The 19,955-nt window shown below is 31.5% G+C and overlaps 1 protein-coding gene across 1 annotated transcript; it reads right to left on the minus strand.

Annotated features, from left to right (window-relative positions):
• Nucleotides 1–3,980: 3,980 nt before the first annotated feature.
• Nucleotides 3,981–5,036, minus strand: LOC136227060 (ethylene-responsive transcription factor ERF106-like). Its single transcript, XM_066015787.1, has one exon. The coding sequence runs from the start codon at nt 4,847–4,849 to the stop codon at nt 4,160–4,162; it is 690 nt and encodes a 229-aa protein (XP_065871859.1). The 5' UTR covers nt 4,850–5,036; the 3' UTR covers nt 3,981–4,159.
• Nucleotides 5,037–19,955: the final 14,919 nt, after the last annotated feature.

The following is a 19,955-nucleotide window of genomic DNA, read 5'->3' on the forward strand; positions in this document are numbered from 1 at the left end:
TCGATCGAGATACGCAAAATCTGTCATACATCATGCAATAGAATAGTCATATCACCGAACGACATGTGGAAGGAGTTCGTATCGGGCTGCCACCGCTCCACAAACGCAGATATCAGCGGGGCGTCGAGGTTCCTGAACATGGTGGATGGGAGGTGAGACAACCCAGTCCTCTCGATCATATCCTTCAGCTGTAAAATGACACATATACAATTGTTGAAATTTTTTGAGGTTTAGAGTTAAAAATAATAATTAAAATAATTTTGACAAACTAAATTATTCTTACTTCAGGTGTCGCACCACGTAACCACACTCCCAAATTCTGACATGCTAATGATCTGTTAGCATGTCAGAAACGATCGAAGCTCCCCTCCCAGCATCCGTGAGGCAACATGTCCTAGAAAACTAGGAATCACGGAACCATCAATGGGGCCACCATCCATCGGCCTAGAAACAATCCAACTGTGGTCCTCACTAGCTTTAGGACGTTTGCTGGTCCCTAAAATTTTAAATAATACTAAAATTATAAATACTATACTAAAAATTATAAATACTATACTAAAATTAAAAATACTATACTAAAATTATACTATACTATACTAAAATTATAAAATTATACTATACTATACTAAAATTATAAATACCATACTAAAATTGTACTATACTATACGAAAATTATACTATACTATACTAAAATTATAAAATTATACTATACTATACGCAAATTAAAAGTACTTGTACTCGCAAAGCGACCACCTCTGCGCTGTCTGTCCTGGGTCGGCTGTTCATCGCCATCACCACCCTCACCATCACCACCAGATACATGCCGTCGCTGTACCTGGGCTACCTCCTGGAAATACTCATCCACAACATCAACATCAGGATCTCGGTCATCATAATAATCCACCGCCGCCTCCGCTCCTCGAATCTCGGGCTGATCCAATACAGCCTCCTCAGTCGAACCCCTCCGCACCTGCCGCGTCGCAGCCCCTCTCCATCTACGACCCGATACATCAATACCACGCTGTCTCGTATGCCGTGGTGTATCCTCCTCCTCGTCCATATCTAGACGACGAGCTGATGATGGGATATATTTCCCCGTGATAGAGACCGCTCCGTCTACAAAATTACATTAAAAACAAATATGATTTACAACAACTAAATTTACCTATACAATTTACAATAATTAAATTAGAATACTATATAATTTACAACATAAACATTTACAACGGCCATGTTTGGTAAAGAGCGTTTTGGGATAAAAAGAGCGGTTTTGACCAATTTTAGAGGTTTGACCACTGAAACCGCTGATTGGAGTGTTTGGTGGAGAGAGTTTTGGGATGAAAACGCTAATTTAGAAAAAACTCTTAAAAGGAGCTTTTTCAATTAGCGTTTTGCAATATTAAAATTAATGGACTTCTTTAACCCTAATAGATAGACTCCCTCTTCTCCTGCGCCAAAATTAATACCCTTATTCGTCTTTTTGCACAAACCGTTATTATCAATCAGCTAATTTTTACCAAACAGGTCTACACAAACAGCTAGTCAAATCAGCTAATGTAATCAGCTAACAGCTAATGTAATCAGCTAACAGCTAATGTAATCAGCTAACAGCTAACAGCTAATTCCTAAACAGGGCCAACATAAACATTTAATATTTACAACAACAACAACATAAACATTACAACAATATAATTTACAACATTTAACATTTAACATATAAATTATAATCAAATTAATCTAAACAAATAACAAACAATTTAATTTAATTATATTTATTTAAAAAATAAAAAAAGCCCCAAATTGCACTCGGGCGTATGAACATTACGCCCGACCTGTGGTTCAGGCGTTTGAACATTACGCCCGACCTATGGTGCGAGCATGAGGCTATCATGCCCGCACCATAGGTCGGGCGTAATGTTCATACGCCCGAGTGCGATTCTGACGATTTTTAAAAAAGCCTCACAGATTCAAAGAACAACAACAAATCAACAAAATAAAACCGTAAATTTTACCATTTTTGCTTTCTCTTTACTGCCCCTGTCACGATCCATGGTTTGGTTGAGAAATTAGTCCGGATTTGATCCAATAGCGTTTGGGGTGTTTGAGAGGTTTTGGAATTTTTGAAAATTTGTTCAAAGGATATTTCTGTCTATTTACGAGACTAATAGTAGGAAATTGTGGCTTCGTTTAGTAATTCAGTAAATGTATCATATTAGTAAAGTATGTCAGCCCACCATATAAAAAAAATTATGTTTGCAATATACATAACCATATTTTAAAGTCATGAGAACTAATAGGTTAAATTTAGGTAAATACAAATAATATATGCTTACTATTGAAGTGGAATGTTTCACTAACTTGTACTAATTAGGAACCAAAAAAAAGCACTATACATTTGTTTTCAATTGTTTGAAATTACTTTTTAATTTTTAATTCTACGTAAAGATAAAAAGTGTTTAATACAATAAAAAATAAAAAATGTTTTAGAAAAAAACAACTAATAACTCTACATATAAGGCTACAGTCGAGCCGAGCCAAGCTTTCGCCAGTTCAAACTCAACTTGCTATAAAATTAACGAGCCCGAGCCCAGCTTTGGTCTGCTCAAGTTCGGCTCAGCTCATTAGAAAATAAACGAGTTTGAGCCGAGCTTCGAGTCCAAAATCCTATTTGAACTTGGTTCATTAAGAAAATTATTTAACCATGAATTGTTTGTAAGTAAATCGTTAATTATATTTATAAAGTTTTACCGCAAGTAGCTCTTTAATTGTGTACGTAAACAAGCTCACAAAGCAAAGTTAGTAAATAAACAAACAAGATACTGACAAATAGTTCGTCTATTACTCATTTATTATGTTTGTGAATGAACTAATCTAATAGCAAATGAAATAATATTAAGTTTATATATTTGTGAATTAACACAAAACTATATAGTTTTCTACAAAACTAAAATTTGTTTATAATAATCGAGCTTTCGAACCGAGCTTTAACCTGTTCAAACTCGTCTCGTTTACGAACCGAACCAATAAATCATACTCACGAACGACTCATTCACAAATCGAACCGACCACCGAACCGCGCTTATGAGCAACTCAGCTCCTTTATATTGCCCCATCTACATATCAACGAGAGTATTAAGTTTCAAGAAACAGTGAAGTCAACGGAGAGTACGGATAAGTCAATATATTCAATAGTCTTCTCTACCTGAAATGTAAATTGTGTCAAATTCATCCTTTAATACTATGCCCTACACCAAAAGTCAGCCAATACGAAAATACTAATTATAACTATATTACCTATTGTTGTTGATATACCAAACTCTTCAGTGTCCAATCATCTTTCATTTTTTATATTTTTCGTTAATATATTCTATTTTTAATCTTTTATTTTTATAAAAAATAATGATAAATTATGGCCCTGTTTGGTAAAGAGCGTTTTGGGATAAAAAGAGCGGTTTTGACCAACTTTAGAGGTTTGACCACTGAAACCGCTAATTTGAGTGTTTGGTGGAAAGAGGTTTAGAAGAGAGTTTTGGGATGAAAACGTTAATTTAGAAAAAGCTCTTAAAAGGAGCTTTTTCAATTAGCGTTTTGCAATATTAAAATTAATGGACTTCTTTAACCCTAATAAATAGACTCTCTTCTCCTGCGCCAAAATTAATGCCCTTATTCGTCTTTTTGCACAAACCGCTATTATCAATGAACTAATTTTTACCAAACAGGTCTACACAAACAGCTAATCAAATCAGCTAATGTAATCAGCTAACATCTAATTCCCAAACAGGGCCTATATCTAAATATGACTCCTTTGTTGTATGCTATTTTTTTACATTTATATTTTATTTCTATTTTATCGTTGTAATTCCCGAGTTCTTGTTTAGCAATAATATTATTGGGTAACATTAAATAAAAAATGTATTTTGTGAAGATAAAAAAAATAATTTTATCAAATATGAAATAATTATTTATGAAAATCTCTAAAAAAGCAATGCCTAAGATGGTCCAAAATACTAATGTTTCTATTAAAAAAATCCTAAAAAACAATAAACTTAACTAAACATCTTTCCCATTAAAAAAAGTTAATATTGAGATATTTTTTTTACAGAATATTTGGTAGGAGGAGAGAATTCATATGTGGGGACAATTATTATCCAATTAGATATTAACACGTCAGCAAAACGGGTGACAGTTGCTCTTCACTGGAAACTCCCTCCTCTACTCCCGAATTCCAACTTCCCGATGAGATTGATTCCGGGGACATTTCCTCATTCTGCATCCTCCTTCTTTTCCGGCCAGTATTCTCCGGCGGCTCAACTCGTCCAGCCTCCAAAGGAAAATTCAAGATTGCCTTCCTTCCCCTCATTCTAAAAGCAGCAGAATCATAAGCCTTTGCAGCATCCACATCTCTATCAAAAGTACCCAACCAAACCCGGCTTCCCTTCCGGGTCGGGTCTCGAATCTCCGCCGCAAACTTCCCCCATGGCCGTCTCCTCACCCCTCTATAATGCCTCCTCTCTTCTTCTCCATCCAGGGACTCCGCTAGAGGTTTCGAGGGCTGCTTAACCGACTCCGAACCCGAACCCGAAGTGAGAGGCTTGGGTTCTGAAATAGTGAAGTCGAGAATTTCAAAATTTGGGGGAAAATTTGAAGTTTGAGGTGAAATAAGAAGATTAGAATCAATGGAATTGGAATCGGAGAAGTCGTTTTCGAGTTTAACAGGTTGAAGAGAGTGGGAGAAAATAGAAATGCGGGAATCAAGATCGTTGAGAAACGAATCAGTGGAAGTGAAGTCGCCGAGGAGATGGTGTCGGATGAGGTCAAGAACAGAAGATTGATCATCTGGGGTTTCCATTTTTGAGGATATTGATCAGAACTCAGAAAGAAATTAGATTTATAAGAAGGTGAGAAGTGGAGTTTGAAAGTGGGGACTGAAGTGATTTGATCGAAACTCGTACAGATTTTGCAAGTAAATTAGGGAAAATACACAGGAGATGGGTGTTGATTAGGAGTTGTGCTTGCTGTCTCAGGAAAATCAGGTATGATGATACAGTATATGAGTTAAATAGGGTCGGGGTCCAATCTGCAAGTAGCTCTATCATATATGGGCTCCACTTCTCTTTATAAATTTTTAACATTTTTTGTGTGCATATCAATCCAAAACTCCTAAGTTTCATAACTAACTTATCCATTAGCTCATGGTATATGCCTAGGGGTTTAGCAAAATTTTTAGTATTTATATGCTATTTACATTTGCTCACTTTACTCCCATATTACTTTAGAGGGACTCTTAATAATATAAATAATTCACTTTTTAATTTTAATGATTTAAAAATCATTAAAACAAATCATTTCTGAAAATATATTTCATATTCACCTTTTATTTATTATTTTATTATAAAAATTATTAATTATTATTATATTTATCGATATTGAGATGAAAAAAATTTATTTATAATAAATTATTAATAATGATTTGAAGAGTCTGAAGCTGATTTTTAACTCTCTCTCCTCAAATTTTAATTTAAGAGCCAAACTAAATGGTTGTTGGAGATACTATTAGAATGGGTCTGTTTGATTCAGTTGTTAGCTAATAGCTGTTGCGGTTGCTATTAGTTGTTTACAAATGCAGTACGTTGTTAGCTGTTGCTGTTAGCGGTTTGTTATTAGCTGTTTAATTACTAGTGTTTGGTAAAATTATATTGAACTGTTGTTATTTGGATTTAAAATGTCTAAAATGGACATGTTTTAAATTAACCAACGATGAAATTATAAAAGGGGAAATGTGAAAAACTGTCCATAACGTTTACAACTATGAATAATTTTACTCTTAACATCTAAAATGATGCAATTGTTAGAAGTAAAATTGTTTTTAGCTACCAATATTATGAGTATAATTGAACAATTTTAGACGTTAAGAGTAAAATTGCTTCTGACTATAAATATTAGAGGTATTTTTTCAATTTATCCTATTATAAAATAAAAAATATGTTATACAAATTAATAAAAATAATCTATATAAAAATTTAAAAATTTATTGCATGCAACAAAACCTTGTCATTCCGATAATTATGCTGTAGAAATATAAATAATGTTAAAGAATAAACATATTTGGTGGAAATAAGAAAGATAATTTTGTCAATAATAAATAACTACAAACAGCTGTTTATGAAAAGCTCCAAATATGAGCTTTTCGTGAAACGCTTCAAAACACTGCAGTTTCCAGAGAAAATACTAAACGTTGCGGTTATATAAACCTAACCAAACGCTATATTTCATGCAGTTTGGAATGAAACGCTAAACACTCCTCCGAAAAGCATTGATCAAAATAGATTTGTCCTTGAACCGTGAGAAACTTACTTAGCAAATCTCTTTATGCATCCGAAGGAATGACTCTAGTGAGCTTATATACCTCCTTCACTTCGCTTTTGCTGAGCAATCGAGGTTCAGAATATCCAAAGCATGTTCGAAATCTATCATTTGAGCTCCTAAAAGTTGCTAAAACCTGTGTTTTTTCGATGAAAATCTCTGATTTTCTCTAATAATATGTCTTATGACATTAGCAATCGAGGTAGCCCGAAATCATTATGCTATGGAAAGCTCCATGAGATGAGCTTGTCCGGGGAAGGAGACGACCTCTTGGAAGCATGCCCTTCATTCCTTGCTTCTTTGCCAGCTTATCGTTTAGCTCCGTCTCCAGCAGATAAAATAAATGACATTCTTCTTTTTCTGTGTGTAATCTCACCTAAAAACTGGTTGTAAATAACTCGCCCATAACTAGTTAGTCAAAACAAGAATTTTTTTTATTCGACACATCTGAGATCGTCAAATGTTCGGGAGTTCCTCTATTCAATCCTTTTCCTTCTTGTTGCTGGATATCTCGTTCGTACACATCTTCTTTTTGTTTCCCGAGTCTATGGTGCTGAAACAAACAACCTCTTAATCTATTTTTTTAAAAATAATATAAATAATTTAGGCAAAAAGCATTCTAAGGCCCTTGATCTTTCATTGTTTGGTGCATTAAGCCATCGATCTTTTATTTAGACGCATTGAGTCACTGATCTTTTATTGTTTGGTGCATTAAGCCCTCGATCTTTTATTTAGACACATTGAGCCCTTGATCTTTCATATATGAGTGTATTAAGGGTCTGTTTGATTCAACTGTTAGCTAATAGATATTGATGTTAATGTTAGTTGTTAGTTGTTTGCGATTGTAGTAAACTGTTTGTTGTTATTGTTGGCTGTTTGTTATTAGTTGTTTAATTATTAGTTTGGTAAAATTATACTGAACTATTGTTGTTAGTATTTAAAATGAATAATATAGACATGTTTTAAATTAATCAACAAATAAATTTAAAAATAAAAAATGTATTATACAAATTAATAAAAGTAATTTAAATAAAAAATAAAAAATTTATTGAACACAATAAAACGTTGTTTTTCGATAATTATGTTCTAAAAATAAAAAATAATGTTAAAAAAGAAACACATTTTGTGGAAATAAGAAAGATAATTTTGTCAATAACAAGTAACTATAAACAGTTGTTCATAAAAAAACTCTAGAAAATAGCTTTCCGTAAAAAGTTCCAAAATGATACAGTGTCTAGAGAAAATGCTAAACACTGCGGTTATATAAACCTAACCAAACAGACCCTTAATATACATATATATAAATTGATTCATGGAATGACTTAATACACCCATATATGAAAGATCAAGGGTTTAATGTGCCTAAATGAAAGATCGGAGGTTTAATACACCAAACAATGAAAGATCAAGAGTTCAAAGTGTCTAAATAAAAGATCGAAGGCTTAATACACCAAACAATGAAAGATCAGGAATGTCATGATGTTTTTTTTTGCCAATAATTTACTCTTGGTCATTTAATTTTTTTAAAATGTCAACTAATAGAACATGTTTGATAAATTAAAGAGTAATTTAGTTAAGAAAGATGAATAGAAATGGTTTTAAAATGAATGATTGTTGGCCACTTGCAGATTAAGATGGGAAGCTATAAATATCATAAATAAGTTGGTAGCAAGTGGATCAGACAAGCCAAACATATCCATAATTGATGATGCTTTTGTTGTTTCTGTCGGCCCTCCAATTAACACAAGCATAGCTATTTTATTTTTGGTGAATGAACTAACTTTTGTTCATCTTATTAACGGTCAAATTTGAAACAGCTTTTGCAACAATTGCTTTGGTGTCTAGTAGGGAACAAGGTGCCGATACCCGTGGGTAATGCCATATGCATTCTTATCCCGTTTTATTATCGCAACGGATATATTTTTTAAATTACATGATCGTATCATTTAATTTATGGATACTTGATTAGTTTTAATGTAGTTTTTGTAAAAATGAGTAACAAAAATTATCGAATATGTGTCGATTTAATCGATATTAATAAAACATGTCCATTGTTATCTGCTATATCAATCAGACAACTGGCTGTAAGATTCTGTCTGTATTCGATGCAATAACATGATACCGACAAATTGCAATGAAGTTTGATGACGCTAAGAAAATTTCTTTCATTATCCATGAAGACACTTTTTGCTATAAAGTAATTTCCTTCGGGCTAAAAAAAGACGCAAACTACCAACGATTAATAAACATGATGTTCGTCGAACACATTGGAAGAACTGTACAAGTATACATCCACGATACGGTGGCCTAGACAGAGAAAATCTGTAGTAGTGGCAATAGACCACTTCACAAAATGGGTAGAAGCACATGCATTGACAATAATCTTTGTGGCCAACATTATTTATTTCTTATAGACCCACGTGCTAAATCGTTTCACCATCCCCCACTCCTTCTTTATAGACAATAAGAACCAATTCAACTATGCTTTGTTCCAAAAGTTTATGATCAATGGAAGATCAAATGTCGTTTCACTTCGGTAACTCACACACAAAGCAATGAGTGAACCAAATCACCAACTGAACCATTATCCAGGGCCTTAAAGCACGACTTCATGACAAAAGTCATTCTTTGGTCAACCACCTACCTTCGGTCTTGTGATCATACCGCATCACCACACATACGGCCACCGAGAAAACTAATTTCTTCCTCACTTACGGATCAGAGTCCATGCCCCCCACCGAAGTCATCTTGTGATCCTCTCGATTACAATCCTATAGCGACAACGAAAATAAGGAGACACTCAAGGACGCAAACGACATCGTTGAGAAATCTCGTTTGAACTCTCTCTTCATCATCACATCTTACAAGCAAAAGGTCACCCAATACAACAACCATCGTATCTGATCCCATCAATTCAAGGTCGGAGACCTTGTAGCCTCACAGTCTCTATTAAGAAAGGAGAAACTAGAATAAATTGGGAAGGACCATATATAATTTCACAATACCTATCGAATGGTGCATATAAACTATCAACTGACGAGAAAGCCTCTAAACAATACTTGGAATATACAAACTCTACGGCAATATTATAAATAAAAGAGCGCACTTCTCAAACAATCTTAGTACAATTAGCATCTACTTGCAAACAAAACTTGTATACCGAATGATATCATCACATTTTGGGCACCTTTACGTATGCAAGTGCTTGAATCCAGCAAAGCCTATATACGGGTTGGTGTCAGCACATTTTAGGAACCTTGCGAATGCAAGTTCCCAAACAAAGCAAATCCTGCATATAGAATGGTGTCAATACATTTCAGACACCTTGTAGATGCAAGTTTCTAAATAAAGCAGAGTCTGCATACCGACTCGAGGCGCCAAATATCAGAGATCTACATAATCCATATAGATCCAAAGTGCTCAAGAGTACTCTTGGTGTTGAGACTACACGAAGTACTCGAGGCAAGCTCTAAGAATAATGTGTTGAGGGACATAAGAGTCGTCATCTTATTCCTTTATTTTTTTTACTTATTCTGTATTGGTGAGACTCAGTTGAGATATTCTTTATTCTCTGGATTCATTTTAAAACAAAATAGATTTTAAATTAAATTATTTTCCCAAACTATGAGATTTTTACCCGTTTTGGTCTTTATATTGAATTTTATTATTTATTTTGAGCTAATTTTTTCAACTAATAAAAGTTCATTCTCCAATTTAAACATGAGGATTATTCTTGCCTTTTTTTTATACTTGGAAAATTAAGTTTTGATCCCTAAAACTTATTCCAAATTATACCTATAGGGCAAATGACAAAAGTTTAGATACCACATGGATCAAGTACGAGTTTAATTTTTAAATTAACGCGCAATTTATATTCAAAAAATTAATTAGACATTTTTTTAATTTAAAATATTAATTATTTGGGCCTTTTAAAACCTAAATAATATTAATATTTATACAAATTGTTTTTACTTTATATATATATACACACACACCTAATAAAAAATTTTGGGACCCCTTGGCCAGGGCACTCCTGACCTAGGCCTAGGACCGACTCTCGCAGTGTGGAATCAAAAATTTTAACCAGAAGTTTCAGCTCCAAGTCCACAAGCCGTGTGGACTTACAAACTCAACAACCTTTTCAACTTAATAAGCCTACACTCGTGTGGACTTCTAAAATGCTATAAGAGGTCCATCTTGCTCCTCACTCTAACTTCTCATTAATTTACAATTCATGTCACTCCTTATTTACAATCATACCACCCTTTATCCTTATATCTTTTAAGCTTTATTTAATTAGTTTATATATTTTGGGCTTTTATGTAATTTCAATTTTAGGGTTAGGGATGATATAAATTCATCTCTTTCATGTGTAATGTTTAACTTTTCATTAATCAAAATTATAATCTTCTCTTTCAAGTTTTTGTTAAGGTTTATGCCTTCAACAATTAGGATTTCACTATTCCTACGGATTTAGTTCATGAATACCGGGATTAACTTTTTATAGTTTAGCTAGAGAAGAAACTTTTTTTGTTGATGTAAGATTAAATTAATTAAACTCGTTCAACAAAAATCCGTCTCACCACATTTTTTATCTTAAAAAATTATTTTTACATATCGATAAAACATCACTCTAAAATACAATTTTCTAAATCAAACCCATAAATCATATAATTGACATGTTATGATTTTTATTAATTTAATAGTTTACGAAATAAATTGTTGTTTAAGTTCATTTTTATAAAACTACAAGGAAGTCGTTTTTTTTTGTAAATAGATAAATTAATATGTAAATGTAATTAAAAAAAACGCTATTACTTGTATCACATACTTTTTATATCGAGTTTGGAAAATTCTATTAAATTCGAATCCTCCAGTATGAATACTGGTACTCCCTCCATTTGTAATATCCCGTTTTTTTGAAGTATTTTAATTTGAGGATCAAAGTTTTTTTTTTCTTTTTTAGAAATGAGGGATGTAATAATCAAATGTTAATTTAATTATATGCTAAATTGAATTAGTCAATTAAGTAATTTTAGCTTTTGTTATTTATATATATTATAATAACTTTTGGTTTTATTGGATTTCTACCACCGTGAGAATTGGCATTTCAAATGCTTGTTTTTTTTTCTTATTATTAAAAACATTATTTTAAGAAAATAGAAATTTGATTTTATTTATAGTTTTATCTCCTCCTAAATTTAAGTTACTATTAATTATTTATTTTTTTAAATTAAGTTAACCTAGTCAACCACTTATAGCATAACTATACTTCTATTTAAAATACAAAGAAGTTGTTTCTTTTCATTCCTAAGTAACAGTGCCGCCACCCTCTCCTTTTCTTTTTCCTGAAAATTCATATAGCACCAAAAGGTATTTTTGATTTTCCATTTTCAATTATCATTTTACAACTTTTAAATTGCTTTTATAATTCCATACCTCCATTAGCTTAATTCGATTTTAAGTTTAAGGATTAAGGACACTTTCCAAAGTCTTTAAATTTATAATGTTCAATTTAGTTTAGTTGCAAAGAATTGGAGTAATTTGGTTCGCTTCGTTTATGGAATAGGAATTTGATACCCTTTGGATGGATTCAGAAGATCGATAATTACCTAAGGTTCGGATCAAGCCTGTTATTCGGAGTTCTAGGTGAGTGGTAATTATGGTTCATGACACTATTTGTTTGATTTTGAAATCTCTAGCATGAAATCTATTGATAAAAGTATTTTTGTTCAAAATATCTTTCGGTCCTTTAGCAATTAATATTAAAAAGTTTGATAAAAATAGTTCGATCCGATTTTTAAATTTATCTCCTATTTTCGTTCCTTTAAGACAGTTCTGATGAACTTTTCTAAAAATGTTATTTGTTCAAAATAGTTTCTATTCTTTTAAATGATAAAAGACTTTCTTGAGCTTAAATTTATTTGTCAAATATTCTCTGCATTAGAGCATAGGCTTCTGGGAACATGCCCTTGGTACATTAGTTTTTCTGATATTATTTATCTTATTTGGAAGTAAAAATTCTTTGAGATTATACTTAATTCTGTTGATCGATTGATTTTATCTGTTACTGTTTGTATTGAAAATCTGGAATTTTATTCGAATTCTGCTGTCTGGATATTTAAGAAATTTTATTCGAATTCTGCCGTCTGGATATTTAAGTTATTTGAAAAATATTATGAGATATAAGTTATACACTTTGAAACCGGTACATGTGCTCAGTATTATCTGTATCTGTTTTCATGTCTCACCGACCTTCATATTAGGCTTGCATTATTTGTTATTGTTTTATCTGTGTACGTGTTTGTCTTTGTGTCAGTTGTATTAGAATCATGCATAGGGTCGGTGAAGACATTCTGTATCTGAATCTGGTAGCGCTACCATCTGTGTCTGTTATCTGGCCTTTGGTGATGTGGAATATCATCACTCTGATGTTACTGTACCGTGGTTTTGAGAATTTCTGTAAATTATTATTATTATTCGATTTATTTGATTTGAGTAAATATAGCAATATTATTTGATTTTTCTGCACCATCATGTTTGATAAATTCTGAAAACAAATTTGAAACTTATCTGCATATCTGTCTGTTTCCCCGTCTGTTGTGCTATGATTATCACTCACTGAGATTTTCGCTCGCCTAGACCGAAATCTCATACCACGTTGATTTTATATTTTTCAGATTAAGATCTCTTTAGCTGCGCAGACATTTGGGTTCGATATTGAAGGAGGATATTGTTAGCTAGATATTATTATTGTACGTATTTGGAGACTTTTGGATATTTTATGGTATATATTTTTGTACAGTTTAAGATGTTTAATCATGTTAGAAGGCTTTACTAGTCAGATAAGTATTATTTTTTTGAGGCTAGCATAGGTTAAGGTAATCTTAATTTATGCGCCAGTCATGACCAGGTTCGGGTCGTGACACCATTCCTTTTTATAAGTCATTCTAGCAATTGAGTTTTTTTCCAAAATATAAGTCTTTCTAGTTTTCCAAGAACTTTTAGTTTAGTTTTCCGGTCCAAACATTAAATTTTTTTATCTTGGTCCATGTGTTTTTTAATATTCCAATACTTATTCTCCAATAGTGACATTAGAGGGGAATTTTTTTTTTTAGTTAAACAATGTAAAATCATTAATTTCACTCCATATTAATTATATTTCTTAATCTGTGTGAAATAACTTATAATAAAAAGGAATGGGGGGAGTATCAATTATGATCCGTAATGACTGGAGCATATGAAAGATGTTCAAGTTCCGAAGCTAAACACACATGTCATACCGAAACACATACACACAAGATTTATAATCAAAACCATTTTGGTTAATTCCACACAATTTGATTAATAGTATATACTCCATCTGTTTCATTTTATTTTTCTTTTAAGGTTTCTACGCATATTAAGAAACCTATTAATTAGTCTAAAAAGTAGTTAAACATTACCTTATTACCTTCTTACAATTAATGTTTAAATTTCTCTGCAAATATTTTTGTTTTTATTATATGAGGACAAAGTTGGAAAAAGCACATTTAATGCTTATTGAAAAGTGTAAAACGTCAAATAATTTGAAAAAAAAAATTTCCTCAAAACGACAATTATTATGAAACGGAGGGAGTAATTATTATGTTGAGGAAAGCTGGCCAACTTATTAAATATCTAAACTGAAAATCTTTTCCATGCCAGTTATTTAATTAATAAAGAAATCCATAACCAATTCCCATCCATCCATATATCATATCCCAACCCAACACTCCTTTTTATTTATATATTTTTCATTCTTATCTTCTACTAATATTATATATGCATTTTTATTGCTCAATGTTTTCTCAAATATTTTAGGGAAGGATAAACTGTAAATTTAGTCTTAGAATAAGTGCGAATTTAGTCTACATGTATAAATAATAACTCTAATATTTATTAAACCGTACAATTTCAAATATCATTAATATAAAAGGAGTTTTTCTTGTACAATTCATGTTTTCCACCATCTAACATTCCATTCATGATTTGTTAATGAAGCTTAATATTATAGTATCCGATAAAAAATTAAATTTAAGTAAAAAATATAATTAAATAAAAATATTCAATAACAATATACCATTCACCAAAAATTATACGGTAATTTTTAAAAATGAATTATAATAAAATAAAAAATATCAAAATAATACCAAAAAAAAATATTTTTTTATTTTGGCTAAAAAATAGCTAGTGGAAAATCAGAACATATTTTTAATTTTGAGCGTCTAAACAAAATTTAAACATCGTTTTCTTCAAAAGTAAAAAAAAAAATTGTTTTAATATTGCATTTAAAATAATCTGTTTAACAAGATCATCAACCAAATGAGAATTTTTTATGGTGGATTGGGTATAATGAATTCAACCAATAATAAAAAAAAGAATCATGTTACCTCATTAGAAGATGATTGACATATAATTTGTTTTTTTTTTTTAAGAAATATAGAATATATTTTAAGATATGTAGTATTAATTGTTGTAAGTTTATTTACCACAAACAACAACTTAATTAATTATTAACTCCTAGTATGATCGCTTCAATGCGTGGCATGTCTCCTTTTTTATATTTGTTAGGGTTAAGGTGCAAAAATACCCCTAACGTTTTGGGTCAGGAGCAATTTTACCCCTAACGTCTAAAATGGTGCAATTTTGCCCCTAACGTTGGAAGTCAAGAGCAATTTTACCCCTAACGTTAATAAATTGGATCAATTTCAGACACTATTATAAAACACAGGTATTTTTGGTCCTTATTCAGCACCAATTGTATAACAATTCGTTCTGAAAAACAGGATTTCATGTTTTTTATAATTTAATAATAGAATTTGAGATTAATATTTATAAATTTGGTGAATTTTTTGAATTTATTTTGTCTAATTCGTACAAAAAGACAGTATATTTTTTTATTTTTTCATTTTTTTTCACATCCCAATGTACGTTTATGATTTGTTACTAATAAAATGACACACGTATGAAGTGTAGATGGTAAGATTCATGACCGAGAAGATAGTTTGATGAATTATTTCTCAAATTGACCCAATTTATTAACGTTAGGGGTAAAATTGCTCTTGGTTTCCAACGTTAGGGGTAAAATTGCACCATTTTAGACGTTAGGGGTAAAATTGCTCATGATCCAAAACGTTAGGGGTATTTTTGCACCTTAACCCTATTTGTTATTAATGTGAATCCAAATCTAATTAATTATTTATGTATTGTATATAATAGGCAATCAATCAACTTTAGCAGCTACCCTTTGCGATATCATATTTTATTGAATAATAATATCATTTCAATTAGCAATCAGCTGACGTAACTAAAGATCAGTATTGCATCTACATATTTTATTTTGATTAGTCTACTCATCCTATTATTATTTGACCTAATTTAATGTTAATTACGCATAATTTGGCTGCTTTCTTTCTGATTCTGTTATGATCTGCAAGTTTTGAGTTTTTCTTATAATAAATAATTTAAACTAGCTTATGTTACAATATAATACAACATCAATGATCAGGGATAATCCGGAGAGTTTCGGGAGTTGAGCATCAATTGGTTACCGAAAAACGTCGAAAATTCTATGAAAATTATGAAGGGGTTTTAATTTTTTTTAGTGTAAAAAAACTAAAAAAAATATTAATTTAGCATTCATAAATCACGATAAGCATCACTTCTTTATGAATCATAGATCCGTCACAGTCAATGATAATATTGTTAATATGCGAAGAATATATATATATATATATATATATATATATATATATATATATATATATATATATATATATATATATATATATATATATATATAGGGGAGGGATCAAGTGAGAACCCTCCCCTAAGTGAGAACTCACCTTAGGTAAGAACCACCCAAAACTACGTAGTTTTAAGTAGGAAAATTAAGAAAAAATACTGCTGCTTATTAGGGGGTTCGAACCTAGGACCTATTTATCTACACTCCATGTTGTTTACCACTAAACCAATTGCTCTTTTTATATATTATTTCGCGCGCTAATTAATATATCATCTCCTTTTTAGCTTCTATTGTTTTTTTTTGTTTAATATTTGACGCATGCACTTATTAATATCGATTAAATGGTGCCCGCTATGGTTACTTTGTTTTTTACAAAGTACCGTTACTTGGTGTGGTTTTCACCATTGGATGATAGAGCATAAAATTAATCCAATGGTGAAAACCACACCAAGTAACGGTACTTTGTAAAAAACAAAGTAACCATAGCGAACACCTCGATTAAATATGCATAATAATGAATTATTAATAGAAAAAAGAAAATGTGCATAATAATGAATTATTAATAGAAAAAAGAGAAATGTGCATAATAATGAATTATTAATAAAAAAAATCCAAGAACATGCTCTAATTTCTTATTTATTTAATTCCTTTATATTTTTATAATTTATGTTACATAGGAAAATATATTTTTTAAAACATATGTTAGGACATATATTTTAACTTTTAAAACACGAACTATGAAGTTTAGAACGTACGACATATTTTTTAGAACATACGTTATGTTTTTTAGAACATGTGTTATGTTTTTTCGAACATGAGTTATAAATTATATTATAGAACAAATGAAAAAACGATCCAGATATCTACTGATTTTTTAGAACATTATACTTAATTTTTAGAAAACAAACTATATATTTTTTAAAACATACGTTATAATATATATTTTAACTTTTAAAACACGAACTATGAAGTTAGAACGTACGACATATTTTTTAGAACATACGTTATGTTTTTTAGAACACGTGTTATGTTTTTTCGAACATGAGTTATTAATTATATTATAGAACAAGTGAAAAAACGATCGAAATATCTACTGATTTTTTAGAACATTATACTTAATTTTTGGAACACAAACTATATATTTTTTAAAACAAACGTTAGAACATATATTTTAACTTTTAAAACACGAACTATGAAGTTTAGAACGTACGACATATTTTTTAGAACATACGTTATGTTTTTTAGAACACGTGTTATATTTTTTCGAACATGAGTTATAAATTATATTATAAAACAAATGAAAAACCGATCGAGATATCTACTGATTTTTTTAGAACATTATACTTAATTTTTGGAACACAAGATATAAACTTTAGAACATGCGTTATGTTTTTTAAAACACACATTATGTTATTTAGAATATGAGTGTTATAAATTATATTATAGAACAAATGTAAAAATGGTCCATATATTTACTATTTTTTTAAACATTATACTTAATTTTTAGAACACAAATTATAAAGTTCAGAATATATGTAACAATATTTAGAACATCGTCCTTAACATTTTAAAATATAAATTACAAAAATATAGAGGAATTAAATAAATAAGAAATTAGAGCATGTTTTTGCATTTTTTTTCTATTAATAATTCATTATTATGCATATTTCTTTTTTTATTAATAATTTATTATTATACACATTTAATTGATATTAATAAGTGCATGCATCAAATATTAAACAATGGAAGCTAAAAGGGTCGTAATATATTAAGCAGCGCGACACATAGTACACAAGAAAGACAATTGACTCAGTGGTAAGTAGTGTGGAGTATAGTTGTAGGGTCCTAGGTTTGATCCCCCTAGATAGAAGCGTTTTTTTTTAATTTCCTTACCCAAAACTACGTAGTTTTGGGTGGTTCTCACCTAAGGTGATTTCTCACCTAGGAAAGGGTTCTCACAAGAGCCCTCTCCTATATATATATATATATATATATATATATATATTATCTCTTAATTAAAGTTTCCTTCACACATTATTAGAACATTAATTCGATATCTCTAGCTTAAACTAATTGAAACTCTAAACCACTCAAACCAGAATCGGAAGATAAGGATGAATGTATGCTCTATTTTTATTGGTTGTTATGCTAAAGGTAAATCTACACTCAAATCTTAAAGTCCATAGAAATTGCTCATTTGTCAAGTGTTTCAATCATTAAAGTCACTATGGTCCTATTTGGTAAATAGTTATTAGTTGTTAACTGGTAGTTGATTACATTAGATGCTAGTTGATTACCTTTTTGGTAAGCTGATTTGACCAACGGATTGTGTGAACTTGTTTGGTAAAACTTAGCTGATTGCTAATAGCTGTTTGTGTAAAATGACAAATAAGGACATAGTAAAGAATCTATTTGAGATTAAAGAGTAACAAATAAGGGGTAAAGATGTTTATAAAAAGAGATGGATCAATAAGCTAATTGAAAAAGCTCCTAAAATGAGCTTTTCCAAAATGAGCTTTTTGGATCCAATAAGTTCTTTCAAACATCTCTTCACCAAACACCACTATTATAGATTTGATTAGTCAAAACCTCTAAACTGGCTAAAACATCTAACTTTACTCCAAAAAGTTATTTACCAAACATGGCCTATATCTTGATCTTGCAAGACTTTTTTTTATAGGATTGATATCGTATGAAACGAATCAGACACGTGGCATTTCGGGAGCCTTCGGATCAAACACCACGTGTCCTAAAACAGGCCTTCAGATCTATTGAGAAGCTTCCATGGAACATCTCCTTTCTAAAAAGGAACTAGGTCGAATAACTCCACGCCATGGAGGACTTCTTCTAGAAACAGACTCCTAATGGAAGAAGGAATCCTAATATTAAAAGGACTCCTATAAGAAGAATGGTTTGACCCCAACCTTATAAATAGACAAGTATGGCTACACCCTGGGGGTACTTGAACACTGGACTTACAATTAGTGATACTCTTCAACCATTCTTATAAGCTTCTACTGACTTAGACATCATCGTGGGTTCGCCAGACTCTTATCCCTCTCAGACACTTGGTTCTGCTTTACAGGTTAAACAAGGAAGATCTAGCAAGACGTTCGGACTCTCCCTCACAAGTTCAGATACTCAGATATCATTGATGCGGTGAGCGTGAACCTCGAACAAAACACGTAATAAATCAGACAATTCAGAGATGACAGAATAAAATCGCATCTATTTAGAAATTCGGTCAGGAATCTGGGCGTCAATCGCAGTTGGACCTCAATACCGACTACTAGTGGATGAAGTTTCTTGTCGGTTTTGGCAAAACATGAGAGCAATGCAAAAAGAGATGGATGACATACGAGCTACACACGGATAGAGATGACAGAGCTTAGGCAGCAATTAAGAAAAGCCGAAGATGGAAATGGTGTTGGAAAGCTATCAATGATGTTAGCAGTGATGGTGTTGATCAACTCGGCGTTAGTAGAGGGAAATGGTCTCCACCACCGGCTGGCCTGATTAAGATTAATGTGGATGCCTCGTGGAAACTTAATGAATCTGGTGGTAGTGGAGCTGTTATACGAGACGAATTGGGCGATGTTATTTTGCTAGCAGCTGCGCCGGTACACCCGACAATCTCAATTGAAGTGGCAGAAATGTATGCGATTGTGCTGGGACTTCAAACGGTATGGGATGGTGGTTTCACTAATCTTGTTCTGGAAACAGATAATCTGACGATTGCTAATGCTCTAAATGACATGGGTGCGGTGGATTTCAGTGGTTCGGTTATCTTTGATGATGTTAAACTGTGGCTTTCACGGTTCAGTTC

Source organism: Euphorbia lathyris, chromosome 1 (genome assembly GCF_963576675.1).
Source record: "Euphorbia lathyris chromosome 1, ddEupLath1.1, whole genome shotgun sequence".
Taxonomy (NCBI): domain Eukaryota; kingdom Viridiplantae; phylum Streptophyta; class Magnoliopsida; order Malpighiales; family Euphorbiaceae; genus Euphorbia; species Euphorbia lathyris.

Coding starts and splice junctions, on each gene's coding strand:
- LOC136227060 (XM_066015787.1), bottom strand. CDS start 4,849: ATGGAAACCCCAGATGATCAATCTTCTGTTCTTGACCTCATCCGACAC.